Source organism: Heliconius melpomene, chromosome 9 (genome assembly GCF_056956725.1).
Source record: "Heliconius melpomene rosina isolate 202511_hmr_F chromosome 9, ASM5695672v1, whole genome shotgun sequence".
In the NCBI taxonomy this organism is placed as follows: Eukaryota; Metazoa; Arthropoda; class Insecta; order Lepidoptera; family Nymphalidae; genus Heliconius; species Heliconius melpomene.
In genome coordinates this window covers 6047169-6063507 of record NC_140397.1, presented here as the reverse complement: position 1 = coordinate 6063507, position 16339 = coordinate 6047169, and the positions used below count along the sequence as shown (strand labels likewise).

The 16339-nt window shown below is 36.1% G+C and overlaps 1 protein-coding gene across 9 annotated transcripts in view; it reads right to left on the bottom strand.

Moving 5' to 3' along the window:
- osa (trithorax group protein osa) overlaps positions 1 to 16339 on the bottom strand; it is an 86315-nt gene that overhangs the window by 9007 nt on the left and 60969 nt on the right. For 6 of the 9 annotated variants that reach the window (XM_085189812.1, XM_085189816.1, XM_085189818.1 and 3 more), the window contains 7 exons: positions 7093 to 7370; positions 6416 to 6587; positions 6158 to 6327; positions 5185 to 5226; positions 3564 to 3752; positions 2297 to 2513; positions 832 to 945 (listed from right to left, as the gene is read on the bottom strand). In XM_085189812.1, coding sequence (XP_085045938.1) covers positions 832 to 945; positions 2297 to 2513; positions 3564 to 3752; positions 5185 to 5226; positions 6158 to 6327; positions 6416 to 6587; positions 7093 to 7370 — 1182 coding nt within the window. The remainder of the gene's footprint in view (positions 1 to 831; positions 946 to 2296; positions 2514 to 3563; positions 3753 to 5184; positions 5227 to 6157; positions 6328 to 6415; positions 6588 to 7092; positions 7371 to 16339) is intronic. The other 3 variants (XM_085189813.1, XM_085189814.1, XM_085189815.1) reach the window with 3 other exon arrangements.

Below are 16339 nucleotides of genomic sequence, written 5' to 3'. Positions count from 1 at the left end.
AAATTATCAATTGATTTGTATGGCGACAGTTAAATGTATTATATAACTATAGTGCTATATTAAGGGGTTAGTGACAAGCGGACTAAGGCCATATGATTTATTAGCTCTTTTATTATCAGAACAAAATATACTCAACTCATATTATTAAAATCGATATTTGAATAAATAATCGCTATTAAAATATATTTTGTACTGAATAATAAATGGAATCGAATGATAAATGTTAGTTAAGACCGCATAAATAAAAGGAAGCACCGACCGATGGACGTTATTCTTAAACCACACGAAAGCGGTCGCTAACACTAGATCTATATAGCATTTGAATATACAGCATTTTACTTAAAATTCCGTGCACTCGGTTAACAAGACGCTAGTATGGGGTTTTACTAAAACTATGGTATATGTACATATTAGATATTTTTGTGTTTTCTATTGTTATTTTATATTATTTGTTACGATAGCAAGCACCATGTTGTGTATACACAAGTCAAAACTTAATTCATAGAATTTATTATTATATAAGAAATGAAGAAAAGAATCAAAATTCAAAATTATAAAAGTATTTGTAAATGTTATGTTGCCTTTTAATATTAAAGTAAATTAACCTTCACCCAGAAAAACATACAAGAAACGGAATTAATATTGTTACCCACTTCCGCCAAATTTTCTAAACTTATATAAATTATTTTATTGTGTCATGTAATAAATGGCATAACAGTGTAAATCAATATTATAATAGTGTATACTCTTTAAAATAACAATATAAAATAAAAAGGGTGGTGTCTGTAGTGTAAATTTAATAATTGAAAAAAATATATAAGTATATAATACCTTGTGGTTGCGCAGGCTGGGGCGGGTAGGGCGCGTAGTGTGCGGGATAGCCGTCCATGGGCGCGGCTTGCCCCGCGCCGCTGCCGCCGAACTGCTCCTGAGAATTCGATGATCCTGGAAATACAAGATAAAAAGTTACTTACAAAAATTAAATAATTGGGTGTTTTATGAGAAGAAAATTTAAAACTGTAGAATTGAGATATCTTATCATAATTTTAGCATTTGCATTTTAGCATCAGTGTTTTAAAATTTTGAAGTGTATTTCTAAATAGGCAAAACAGTGGCCAATGATATGAATTTATAAGATCTTATAAACAAAGTGTCAACTGGTCAACGCAACCTTTACACATAGATCATTTATCTATATCAGTGTTTTTCCAAAAGTGGATATAATTACCCCCTTGAGACATAGCACGAAATGTTATACATAAAAATACAATAAAGGTAACTAAAAGAATGTTTTTTTTTTTCATTTATACATGAAAATCAGGAAGGAAGTTCCAAAGCTTCTGGTAAGAGCAACAAGTAGAATCCGCAAGAATTTTTATATACCATTCTAAAGACGATATCTACATGTGCACATAAACACTTTAAGCCAATAGAGTAGGTATAATTTATGAATGCAATATATTTTAAAAATAATATGCATACTTAAAATTGATTGAAACTGAAACTTTTGTTATATTTACATGTTTATTTGCAATAAATACTATATTATTATTATCTCCGTGACTTTCAGTTGTTTGTTGTTATTGTTATTTTGCATCTAAACTTCTAAATATATTTTAAGTTAGACATATTACACCTAAAGAACGTATGTGTGTTCATATAAATAAACACACACGTCATTCTTCTAAAAACACTGACTAATATTCTAACACTTAAAAGCATAAATCTTCGATGAATTCATGTACACTGGTGTTGTACATATTATGTACATTATTTCCCATTCCCGTAGTAATTTAAGGAAATTCAATTTTAATTTTCCCCTTTCTATCTCCAAGGCACATATATAGCAAATTTCATTTTTTTTTTCATTTATTTATGTACCCCACAAGAAAGAAAGTACTGAAAACATATTACGACAGCAAGAATGTGTACAATGGATAACTTATCTCTAATAAAAATCTCTACCAAAAACCCTCGAATGTAGGAGATGTTAAGAGAAACGAAATTTCGCTTTTTGCAAGAAAAAGTTTAGGCTATGCTTTGTCTGTCACTTAGTAAAGAAAAGTTTAATACACAAAAAATATGATTGATAGCTTGGCAGTAGCGTCTATAAATAAGACGGTTCCCAATTGGGAAAACGAATTATTCCCTGATGTCAAGATAAGGCGCGGCGTTGAGCTTCACCAGTTAACAATTGGACAGAAAGTAGAGAACAGATTATATTAACTACACTGGGAACAGATTATATTAACACTGGGTTAAATTGATGAAAAAAAATTTTAATAACAATATTCACCTGCACTCGCCGTATTGTTGGACTTGCCGCTTTTCTTTTTAGTGGAGGCTTCAACTTGGTTTATGATAGGTTGGGGATCGATTCCGCCTCGGTCAAAGTGACACTCGTACGCGAGCAAGTTCTTCGTGTAGTGTTTCCTTAGAGTGTACGCGGCCGATGAGGACGCGCCGATGCCTAGGAGACCCGCTATGTCCTTCCACGTTTTGTTTTTCGTCACCTTTAAAAATATGAATCTAATTATTTTAAAAGTACAAAATTTAAAAGTTATTCAACTTTGAAATAGAAATGTAACGGGACTCAAACCTGCGTCTCTTAGAAACTGTCTTACCGTTATGACCACCCTTAAAATAGGTACAAAATGAATGATGATACATTCACAATTATCAATTAAGTCAAAGAAATGATGACACCATTGTAGAGCATTGAGATGGTAACTATTGAAGAAATTATTATATTTATTAATTTTCAAATTCCTGGCTTATAATAGGACAATGTGCGAAATTTGGTTCCGCCATACTAACACATAATAACTAACAAATATGTACTCCACACATACGCGGACTTTAAAGTAAAATCTCAAAAACGTAGTGCCTCAACATTATTTTCTCTCATTTAGTACGGTTGTAAAAAAGTATATTAGTCCATCACCTCATATCTCATATTCTGTGGAGAATCAGCGAACATTTCAACAGTCACATAAAAAACTTTCAATCATTCACAATCACTCGATATCAAACCACTGAGCAACTATAAACACGATTCAAGTAAACACGTATCGTCACGCGTGAATATAAACTAACATACTTGTTGAAAATATCGATAACTTCGATTTAAAAGCGAAAATTTCTCATAATTTGAAAAAGTAATATTTTTAATTTCAAATATTCGAGAGAAACACGGGCGTCTCGTAGAACGTTCGCCATCGTACTGTACTCCAAGTCAGCATTCCTCGCTCTCTATGAACGGCGCAATGATAAAAATTTATTAAGTATCGTTAAAGCGGCGGTTTTATAGCGGCTATTCACATAGCGGCAGATTCACATGGCGGTGCATGCACATACATAAATCGTTGCGAGGGCACTGTGGCGTTTAATGCTGCTGATTCGTTGTTAATAATTCAAATTCAAATAATTCTTTATTCGAATAGACTATTTATAAGCACTTTTGAATCGTTGAATGAACATATAAACAAAAAAGCTACCAGCGGTTCGAAAAGCAGTTCTGGTGTATGGTACAACAGACACTATACGGTACATGGTAGGCGTACCTCTACAAAGCCGCCGCGGTCCCGCACCAGCAGGTAGAGGCGGTAGAGGTCGAGGGGCTGCTTGGAGATGGTGGGGCAGGCGGCGATTGGCGTGCGGCGCTCCTCCATGAAGGCCAGCAGGCGCTCCACCCAGCCGCGACGCTCCGGAGCGTCGTCCATCTCGTACAGCTTGCCCAGCGAGTCCGACTTCTGGCGCAACAACGAACATCATACACACCACTACCGATTACTGACGTTGGAACAGAGCTTATCCGTAAATTGTGTAACATTTCAGTTTATCTAATTCTTTTTAGGACTCTGTATCTTTTAAGGAAAAAAGGAACCCTTATAAAATCACTTTGTCGTCCGTCTGTCTGTCAAGAGCCTTTATCTCAGGAACGCTTGGAGATATAGAGTTGAAATTCAAACCATATACCTAAATCTACGGCTCCATGATTTTCTGACAAAAACGTATTTCTAATGCGATAAACGCTTGTCCGGTTTTTTCTTAAAAAAAATACAATTGAATAATACCCTCCTACACTAAGCGGAGGGGTATCGGAGGTCTCACAAATATGTGAATTGCTGTGACAAAACAGGAGAAAGATAAAATTCGTGTGACACAATTTATGGATAGCCTTATAACAAATACTTATTTACTATAATAAGATCTTAGATTTTCGTTTTTTACACATTTCGAATAAACCTGTGACCAGATTAATCATGTATATTTTAGTAATATACATTTTTTGAAACAAAGTCTTTTTTAAATTATTAAGTATAGCTTGTAAAAAGGAAATTAAGTAATTAATTCATTATAATTTCAGTTCAAAAATTTGAATCACTCCGATATTTTTTTTTAAATTGGTTAACAAGTTATTAGTAGTTATTATTATCTTTAGACATAATATACTCAATCGTTGTTTTAGCATTTTTAAATGGCACTAATGCAAGCACGTTATATATATCATTTAAAAAAACAATAGAAAATGCGAAAAAAATATTATCTAAAAGGGACAGAGCATGCTCTACAAATGTATATTATTATTTACCTTAATATATAAAATCTAAATGAAGGATTTTACGCATTACAAAAAAAACCTTTGACAGTTTTTAATATAAGACCAACACCAAAAGGAAAATAGCTGGAAGCACAACAGATTGTAGTTTTTAAAGCTCAAGCAGCAAATTTTGATTAATTTCGCATAACATTCCAAATGATATCTAGTCTGTGGCTACTGGGCGTTAAGTTTTCGCATGGTATAGAAGTGTACTCCAAGGTTTCTCAAAGACGAATTACATTACATTGCTTAAAAAAATAGAGATCTAAAAAAACTTCAAAAAAAGAAAATATTTCGAAAAAATTATCACTAGCAACACAATTGAAAGAGCTTAAGATTACTTTAGAATAAGAACATTAAATAAACAAGCACTTATTCATTTGACATAGACAAAACAAAAAAAAATACAATAAAGTACAATAATATAAGTGAATATTTGAGAACCCCTGGCAATTTCATATTATTATTTTAATTATTATAATAGATATATAGAGCCACCATGCAAACGCGTATATATAAAGTAATATAAAGTAACATTTCGAGCACTACACATGCTTAGTGAGCTTTAACTGGATATAAACCTTTGATCTGTAGGACTCCGGCGCTATGTGACTGTTAAACACCTGAAATACACGACATAATGCAATCTCCTACCACAACATGTTAACTGGGGGGAGGGGGGGGTGAAATAATTTAGTCAAAAAATAGTGTAGTGATTTGTGAAATTGCTAAGAAATATTAATAAAGTGTATCCATTGCTTATATACTGAGTAAAAATAAAAAATATACCAAGGAGTGCTGTGCACGTAAACAAGGGGGAAAGGAACTTTGGGGTACTAACAACATTATTGTTATATAGTTTTAAATACAAATATACATTTCATTACTAAATAGATATATACATTATTAAAAATGTCATGTAATAAAAAAATCATGAAGTGTCATTTTTATTATCATTTAATTTAGTAATTTTAACATAATCATTTTAATGATATACCACCGGTTAAATAGAAAAGTGACAAGAAGGACAAATTTTGCAGAATTTGCATATTTTACAGATTTAAATATGTATGTATATTCATTCTTTTTTCGTTTATTAATTTTCATTTTTTTTTCTGTTTTGTGACGTATTTCCTATACGCATGCAAACAGTGACATTTTTCTATACAAGTTAATTATAAACAAAAAAAACTCGACGGCATTAACTAAAATAACGAATCCAATAATGTTACCGCCATCAAGACAAATCTAAGAGCGTATCATTTATCAAAATCGGTTCATTGGTTTAAAAATTAGAAGGGAACAAAGGAACGAACATACATAGTACACACATAAATACATACATACGTTCGCAGTCGGGTAAAAAATTACGGTAAACCTACAAAATTCCGAAACGTCGTGTATTATCTTGGGCGCTTTATTCTCTTTCCATTTTTTTAACACAATACGTCACTTTTCTATTGAACCGCCTCGTTGTAACTATATGTGGAGTGGTGGTGGTGGTGGTGGTGGTGTTGTTGGTGGTGTAGTGATGCCGCATGGCAGTGTACTCACGGGGCTGGAGGGCGGGCGCGGCCAGGGCGATGGCGCGGCGTCGTAGTCGTCGTGCGCGGACGAGTGCGAGGCGCCGCCAGGCGACGGGGACGGCGCCGCGCTACCCGCGCCGTACTCCTTGCGGCTCTTGGGCGTGCCGGGGCCCGTGCTGCACTGCTCCTCGCCCGACGCTGGAAGTGCAGAATACCGTATTTAACATCACGGTTACGAGCACACTTCAACAACAGTAAACTATATGAGGCCGTGGGTCACACGTACCGGCGGAGGCGTTGCTGAGCGTGCTCTGCTGGCTGCCCTCGTCGAGGGGCGCGCCGTCGGGCCCGGTGGTGACGAGCGCGGTGGCGGGCGCGGCGGGCCCGTTGTCGTGCTCGCCGGGCGCCGTCGGCGGCGGCATCGAGTCGCCGGGCGGGCCCATGTGGCGGCCGGCTTGCTGTAATGTTCACAATTATGCGTTAAGCTTATCTGTAGCCTATGCAACAAGCCTTGTCAAATGGAGAAGGCTCAAATGGGTCAAACTCACCAAACCTAACTATCCATTCACTTGTACACACTGGACAGTGTAGTGCAATGTAGGCAAACTGACAATATTCCAATCATTGACATGAAGAGTAAATATAATAGTGAAATGAATATTTATAGGTACCTACTTAATATTTCCTTTTTATATTTTTGAATTAAATACTAAAATAATATTTACTTTTAATTTATAAATAGAGAAAAAAAATTATATAGTCATATGGTACCTATTAGTTTATAGTTCTTCTGCAAGTTGGAGTGAACATTTCATTCTCTCTCTCTAATAACTCACTCATAAACCACAACAAATGTAATAGATTACTTCAAACATGAGCATCTATTTATTTGGATGAAAATTACTTGAACATATACTTAAATATCAAATAATAATATAAAACAAACAAGAATTATTAAAATACCTTGAGTGGTGGATAATGTTGAGACGGATGAGGCGGCGGCGTGGGTCGGTACCCGCCATAGGGGTAGGGATGGTGGTTGCGCGGCGGGTAGGGATAGGGCTGCGGCGGGTAGGGCGCCGGCTTGTACGAGCCGTGGTGGTAGGGCTGCTGCAGCATGGCGCCGGGCGGCGGCGCCGCGGACGGCGGAGGCCCACTCCCCGCTCCCGCCCGCGCCGTCGGCCCGCTGCCGTCCGACAGGGACGACGACGGTCGCGGTGGCATCGGTACGTTCTGCGTACCTACAAAAACAACAACAAAATTATTATTATCTTCTTAATATCTTAATGGGTTATAGAGCAGGGAAATTGAGTGATTATGATTTTCTTACCATATAATAAAAAATAACAACGTTATAACAACCTAATTAATATAAAAATGAGCTTCACGCTGTATCCCGCACGCAGCAGGGTAGGCAGAGGGAACCTAGTGTTAAGACACTCCGTTCCCCATTTTCTGCTGAATTCTGGAGGTGCTGCGTGTTGAATGGCGGAACTCAACGCCGCGCTTTGCCTCGAAACCAGAGCGAAGAAAAGGAAATATAAATTTAGATAAATATTCCGTTTCCTCGAATGGGGATTGAACCCACTACCGTCGCGTTACAGTCACACCCTTGAGCCACTGCGCCACGACTGCCTCAATAATATAAACACAATATAATCTTCAGCTGAATTTGAAACAGCCTTAATCCATTCGAATTCGGCAAAAACCATTAGCAAATTAGTTACCATTTCCAAAACATAGCAATAATGATAAGAAAGATTCGGCGTTACGATAATCGTTTCACATTAAACACAATGGGCGTTTAAGATAACAACAAACAATTGCCAGATACTTTTATAGGATCGTAAAACACACCTCCGGACGAGGTGCGAGTAGGTATTTAACGATACCGAAACAGGCACAAACAACGCATAGCTAGAAACTGTTGAATTAGATCTAGTATTCGAGAGTGCAAGCGGGCGGGCGGCGTTCACAATTTGAATAACACAGCTAACGAGAAGGCATCAATCCAGGGCGGAGAGAGGCACCAGATCACTTTCGTTTTCCGCCGGCACACCGATGGCTGGTCTGCGGAATTCTCATTGCACTTTACAGCGTCCGTATATGTATGTGCATACGACACACGCAACACACTGACCGAGGCCGAGATACCGATACGAGCGGCGGTGATTTGCAACGACGAAAGTGGTAATGCAACTTTTATGTGGGTCGATTTGAACTTATACAGTTATGTTGACGTTATGTATGACATAACACTAGTTACTCCCTACTGTACTAGAACTAGGTGAGCCATCGTCTCGCTTTATTATCGACGGGACGACACTTTAATCGCAATTAATTTCGTAATCGCAATTATCACAACATTATAATATACAGACGACCGGCAGACGGCGAGGCGCCGGTGAATCATATTCAATGAGACATATACGCCCACCTATTATATCTATATTTATATTATATTTGTTTACGGCGACCATTAACGGCCGTACCGTAACGGGGTCGCTTGTCCCGAGACACCGTCTCATAAAAATGAATGCACTATCGGCGTCATTCAAATATAAATTATGCATACGTGCACAGGTGACATGAGCTTAGTGTCGTACATTAAAATTTTATTATAATTGAAAAGAGCAACGGTTGCGTTTATTGTCGTCAAATCTCAATACAACTAATTGCCTTCCGAGCCGGTGGTAGCGACATGTTAATTCGATGATTCAAAAGTATTTCTAAAAGACTATTAAAATTTTATAATATCATATTTTATATTTATCTGAAATGTTGTACATATTTATTATACACAATTGACAGCTCCTTTGACTGGCAGTTACTTGGGTTAGTACGAGCCCTTTTGAGAGTTCCTTATCCCTTATCCGTCCACAAGAATGAATTGGTATATTGGTCTACCTTACTTACTTAACTAAGGATTACAACAATGCTCGAACCATTGCCTGACTCACGTGTATTACATATATGAAATAATATCCTCTAAATATATTAATATTCAAAAATTATTGTCTCATTTAATAGATTTTAAAAGACATCACAAAAAGATTACACCGCATAATTATATGCATTGCAATGCATGACTATAAAAAAATAATGACATAAAACGATCACTTTTTACGATCTTTTGTGGAGATACAGAAATTCAAACTGGAATACTATAAATTTTACTCTTACAAGAATAAAATAATAAACGGAAATAAAAAAAATATACTTAAGACATTTCTGTACATACATATTAACTATACAAAAAGGAAAAAACATCTATAATTAAGTTACAAAACTGACATTACAGTTAAATTAATCATTCAATCCAACACGTTAGGTATTTTAAAGTTGAATCGTGTTCTCGACATGGGAACGGCACTCGGCGCGCACAAGAACAACCAGCTCTGTCAAGGGCAGCAGCAGTCCACGTCGAGGTCTTTACTTTCCCACCTCCGCAGTGCACGACGGCCATTCGGATGCAGCGTGATCGTGATCACTTAGATAACAATATTGTGATATTTAAATCTATTAAGTTTTATTTTTTTAGATAAACGAAGTAACGTGTTATTAAATAGTTGACGTTAAAATTTCCTATAATTTTAAGACCACGAAATTTCAATAATTTAAATTAATTTTGTTAAGAAGTAACTTAACGGTACACCACGAGTCGTATACCCTTCACTTCGCAACTCATACCTAGTAGAGTTTATGGTTATTTAATGTTTATAAAAACATGGAAACCACAGCGAAGCTATTAATTCTACATCCACAAGATCTTACAATTAAAAACTCTATATAGAGGAAGTAAAGAGCAACTCAAGTGAGATTACAGCTATCAGCATACGAGGTAGGCACAATGCGTCATTAAACACTTGCCTCTCGGAATACCCACGCAAATATGAATCACAAACACGACTAGAACGAACCATCACGGCAACAGGTGATACGATTGTAATTTTCTGAATTTCGTGCCTTAGTCACGCCGAGAAAACTAAAAATGCCATAATACACTGTAATATACAGATTGATAAGGGTGAATTTTCATTGTAGGGATCGATCGTGACTAAATAATTAGAGTTGGTTATGTCCAGTACAGCGGTGTACAGACAGACATGTTTTTGTATGTATGTATGTATGTAGTGAGTATATATAGTATGCATCGATGTCATATGCGGAGAATGCGGTGTTGCGGGCTGGTAACGTGCGGCGAGCCGCGCACCGCCAACTCTGCCGACGGTAGACCGACATTCCATGAAAATGTATGCACGTACCATTACGTTCTAGAATTTATGAACAACTAAGAAGGAACACACGCTGTGTTTTGTGCTCTTTTTTTCGAATTCCAAGTGGTACTCAAAAATAGACTGGAAGTAGAAACTCTGTTAAAACTCTATTTTTTACATTTTCATACAATATTAGTAAAAATGTCTGTAAAAAACATTAAAAAAAAAATCTACGCAATCACTATTACCTGTTTTATACAACCATATAAAACAGCGAATAAAATAAGTAGGCTAATCAAAAATTTATATACAACTTATATTCACATTTATACAGCCGCAATTTCCTCTACACATTTAAATAATATTCTACGTAATAAATTATAATAATAATAAAATATTAATTAATGTATGCAAAAGGATATAATTAAGTAAAAGTAAATGGAATATCAAATCAACTCATGATTCATAGATTTAATTGAACACCGTACATATATATGAATGGCCGACGCATATTTTATTGATAGAATTAGCAACGGTGCCAATACTCAATGTTAACGTTGGAAGTGAAGTTGGAAGCACAATATCTACAAACTGGTTCACTAAGTTATGCATCACATTGGCCTATTAAACTAATTGCGTAAATATTGCAAGTATGACCATATTTATATTTATTTAAAGTTCATTGAATCAGCTGAGCACATTTATGAACGACTATTTTTATTCATTTCGGAGGTGTTTTAATAGGAACGTAATGTCTTAACACTATGTTCCCACTACCTACAATGCTATGTGAGGAATATAGCGTAAAACTACAAAAAAATTAAGAGTGTATCGTAACAACTACCTAATGGATTCAAATGACACAGCATAAAAAAAAATAAAACGCTTTTAGAACTACCTAAATGAGGATAGAAATAGATGGAGAAATCTCGCAATCTCGCTTTTAATTGGAAGAGACAGCTCATGACCACAACCACTCCGACAGGAGCGTACGACTAAGAAGAAGAAGAAGAAGAAGAAGAAGAAGTAAAGCGCTTAATAGTAACAAATCATAACTGCCACAAAGTTACAACCTCAAATAACCTAATAAACCTTAAGTCCTAAAACGTCAACAGGTTCTAATCCGTGCACAATTACGTACAATTGTATGAACAAATACTTGCCATTTGTTCATACAATGTAGGTATACTGGCTGGTGCATGGCGCGCTAACAAGAACGGCCTAGTTGAGACAACCGGCGTCGCGGAGACCAGGGCACGTTGGTGGCCCATTTAAATTGATCACCGACCACCGCCACCGTCCGTACCGTCTAATGTTTGTATGTAATATACACTTACATATAGTTTTCAGCACCACAAGTTAGAAACGTAAATGCGAACTTGGAATTATTAAAAGAAATGGCACAGTTAAAGTAGTAAACTCTTACTGACTGAGTGACTTACTTGACTGACATGGTAAACAATACAAGTAGAATAAAATAATAATATCATAATAAAAATTACAATATTCAGGTTCAATGTCGAGGCTAGTCATGGCGCAGGTACACAAGCTGTGACTGTAAATGTGACAGGTCGTGGGTTCGATTCCCACTTGAGGAAATAAAATAATAAATATTTTCATTTGATCGTTCTAGTGTCTAGGCAAAGCGCGGCGTTCAGTTCCGCCGTTTAATCAGCACGCAATGCTTTCGGTGAATTTAGCAGTATTCGGCGAAATTGGGAAGCGGAGTGTTTTAACACTACGAGATGAACAAAAATAAATGTAAATAGATTAAATATAGAAACATAAACGTAAAAATAAACTTTTAAATATTTTAGTTCATTCTTTATTCATACAACAGTGTTTGCGCGAGTGTGGCTGGAATAAAAGAACACCTTGCCATTACCTCAGTAGGGCGAAACGGGGTGAAAGCTAGAACCCTCGTATAACCTTGACATACATAATTAAAAAATTGTAAGGACTTATAATAAAAAATAGCTGCTATTTAATGTTGCCTTAATTGCGTAAATAAATACAAGTCATGTTTGAAAGACAATAGAAATTGTTTTTTCTAATAAGCGTATTTGTCTAGAGTTGTTTTTTTTTTTACTTTTAAATTTCAATGATTGTACACAAGTATGTATTTTCACTGATGCATTTTATTAGCTTCCCGCTATATCCTTGACATAGTAGGGTAGGTAGAGGAAAGTACGGAGGTGTGTTTCGGGCGAAACTGAACGCCGAGTTTAGCATCTAAGCAATGAAATCATAATATTAATTAACAATATGAATAATATTTAATAATTTTCCGCACATAACGCATTTGATAAGAAAAAGATAAGAAACAATATAACTCGACACAATAAAAAATCGACAGCTCAGATGAAACGCCATGAATAACAATAACCAACATCAAATCTCAACAAAACAAAAAAATACCCCGGCGTACGGGATCGTTTACGTGAAAACAATCAAAACAAACACTACAGCTTGGATCGGGGGCAAAAAGTGTTTTATTTCGTGTCTTTTTTTTTTCTCGTCATCTCATTTAAACGAGGTCGTTGGCCTTGGCAAGGACGCGAGCCACGTGGCCAGATAGGCAGGTGCAGTGCCTATACTACTACGTACAATCCCGGCTTCCCGGTCTCTGGAAAGGGACCAACCAATGCTCGCTATTATTATTAGGCATCGCCTTTATTTATATTCGGTCTCCACCCTGCCTCTCTGCTGTACGGTATACGAGATATTTACAGAAATGCACAAATATTTTACTGCTAAGTAAGTTTAAGAAGCGAGTTCATGTTGATACACTGCTCTACTTTTGACTCTACTTCTACTCAAAAGTTACGACGACGGTACGCTAGCTAATTACTTAAATTGCATGAGCCTTTATGAAAGTAAATTGTTAATGTAATATAAAGATGTATTCCGCATGTAGCAAGCTGGGCAGAGGGCGCCTAGTGTTAAGACACTCTGCTCCCCACTTTCCGCCAAATTTTTTAAGCATTGCGTGTTGAGTGGTGCAACTCGACGCTGCGCTTTATCTCGACACCAGAGCGAAGAAATGAAAATATTAAATAAACATTTAATTTCCTCGAGCGGGAATCAAACCAACAAGCTGTCGCATTCACGCTTGTGCCCCTCCCCTACGATTGTCCTTAAAAAAGACATATTATGGCAATAATGATTAAAAACCGACAGAATCGATTTCCAGTTTAATATGACAATTACACCTAAAATTATATGGCACAAAACGAGTCACGTTCATGAACATGTCTTATTTCACAAAATTAAAGTAGTACCAACTAACTGATAACTTACTTAAACATCCTAACAATATCATATAAAATAGTGTCTAAAACTCTCTCTCTCTCTCTTATTGCTTCATAATTTATAAAACAAATGTCCCAAAATTCACTTTATAACAAATAAAATATAACAAAAGTACGTCCTCGTGAACTTTACTTCCCAAAATTGACTTCGCAATGTTCCAGTGAAAGGTTACAAATTCAATTTCACGTGTCGAAACCTCACAAGCAATACTTAATAACGACTTGACCTTTGCCTCTATAAACACTTACAGCACCACACAACGACTTTAATATGAGGACAATCTACTTATAGACACATTAAGTACAATTTCATTTTCTAGTGGTTGAGTTTTCATAGTAAATAAAAAATAGGTTTTTTCTAATTTCAACAATTTTTTACAATAATTTTCGCATTATATAAAAGGTAAAACTAATTTCGTAAGTTAGTTATCTAATACATGTCTTTTAGATAGATTCTTGTATAACAATGACTGAAAAAAATCCTCTCTAAATTTCATTTTAGATTTGTCACTGTGACATAGAGCAAGCACAAAAGGAAGGAGGAAAAGAGTCTTCAAAGATGCGTCTTTCTTTTATACTTCTTGAACATGTAGAGCTATTATATTTACAAGACCATATAAATGATTCATAATTATTTGCATAGAAATAACTTTAAATAAGCAAGAATTGAAGAATCCAAATGATCAACTAATTAAATAAATTATAATATTAAATGAGGTAATGTGAAATTAAATATAAATGTATACATTTTATTATAAGTAATACATATTCAATATGTTTTATCTAAATCGTTAAGTTTTACTCTCGCGCCAATTTGGAAAAAACGGAAACTAAGAAACTTCAAATGAATATGAATATAAAACATGTTAAACGGACACACAAACACACATAAAGGAGTTAAATTAAAAGCATTTTAAAATTGTGTTTGGACTATGCCATTCTATAAATATAAGAAAAGTCCATAAACAATTTTAACTACGATAAAAAACGGAATGTTCGCTTACCAAAAAAAGAACCTAGAATATACACCAAGGAAATCAATCACGAGATAATAACTACTTTACATATTAGTACACATCTACGTAGGTATATACCACAAAACAAATAGTAGAGTTTGGCAAAGTCCAGCACCGACTTATCTTTGTTGATGACATTCCAGCCCGACTGCCCGACACGCGGAGCGGACCGACTGCGAAATGCTTTTAGCGCAACACAACACACCGATCCCACTATATCGTAAATTCTAACTTAGACTGTAGAAATAAGGTGCAAAATTAACTTCCAACACTTAGACGATAATTCAAAGCAAAAGAAACCTTATATATGTAATACTAAAGTCCATTTGGAAAGTCACGTAGCACACGGGCACCGAACAATACGCAATTCACCTTCGAGCGCGTCGGGTTGCGGTATTGCGGCTTCATTGTGTTAAAATAACGATGAAGTTGGATTGGAAACGGGCACAATGCGACCGATAAACTTCATTTTTATAATATGAAACGGTGATAGCGATCGGCTTAGCACATATTCCATATGAAAGGAAAGAAAAAAATATTCCAAATTAAATATGCAAAAGTTTTCCTCATTCATTCCTAAGAATAAAGACAATTTAATTATGTCTTTTTAAATTATGGCACTTCTAAACACCCATCTTCCACTCACAAGCACAACTCTTACCCCGATCGTTTCATATAATTCATCCAATCCAATGAGACTTCACATTCACAGTGTGTTTATCGAGAGTCGAGAGTCCGGCGAGCCGAACGGTTGACGTCATATCGTCACGTTCAACTTCCACCAGCTTAACAACCAAAGGGGGCAGCTATTCCACTGGTACACTAGTAAACTCTACGTTGCTGGTTTCACCCATGCCCGCAGTGAACATGTAGAGACCGAAGCAGCATTGTAAGTAATACATAGAGTTTCGTATCGTACGAAACGAGGTTCGTGGTGAAGGTGTATCGCGGTCACATAACCGGTATTCGAGTATTCAGTCGCCGCTCGCCCAGGCCGCGCTGTGCTGTATAGCCAGCCTCATGTTTTGAGAAAGCCGCGTTCGGCGATCGTCGACGTTAACGAAACACGATTACTTCTCGCCGTGATAAAAATTATACTTTCGAGACATACTCCAGTTGAAGAGTGATATAATGAGAAATGAAAGTAAAAGGGATTATAAATTGCATTTATGTATGAGGATTTATTGGAAAATGTTTTTTTCAGAAAAAGTATAAGTAATATAAGTTTTGATGACTGTGGACGTAACGGATAAATGTATACATAGAGGTCCTTTGTAAATTCTGTATACCTACCTATACTTCATGATATCATATCTAACGTTAAATAAAACAGAATTGGATCTCTTAATATTATTCAGAATACATTAGTCAAAGTATTTTTATACCCAGTTGTATCGCACATGCGTGTAACTATAAACACGACAGGTTGTGAGTTCGATTCCCACTCGAGGCAATGAAATATTCAATTTAATTTCTTCACTCTGGTGTCAAGGCAAAGCGCGGAATTGAGTTCTGCCACTCAATACGCAGTTATGGAGAACAGAAGTGTCTTACGGGAACGGAGTGTCTTAACACTAGATTCTCTCTGTTTTTTATGGTTTCATATACACATATGAAAACACATTATGAAGCTATTAAATATGTAGTCAGTCAAAAACGTGTCAAC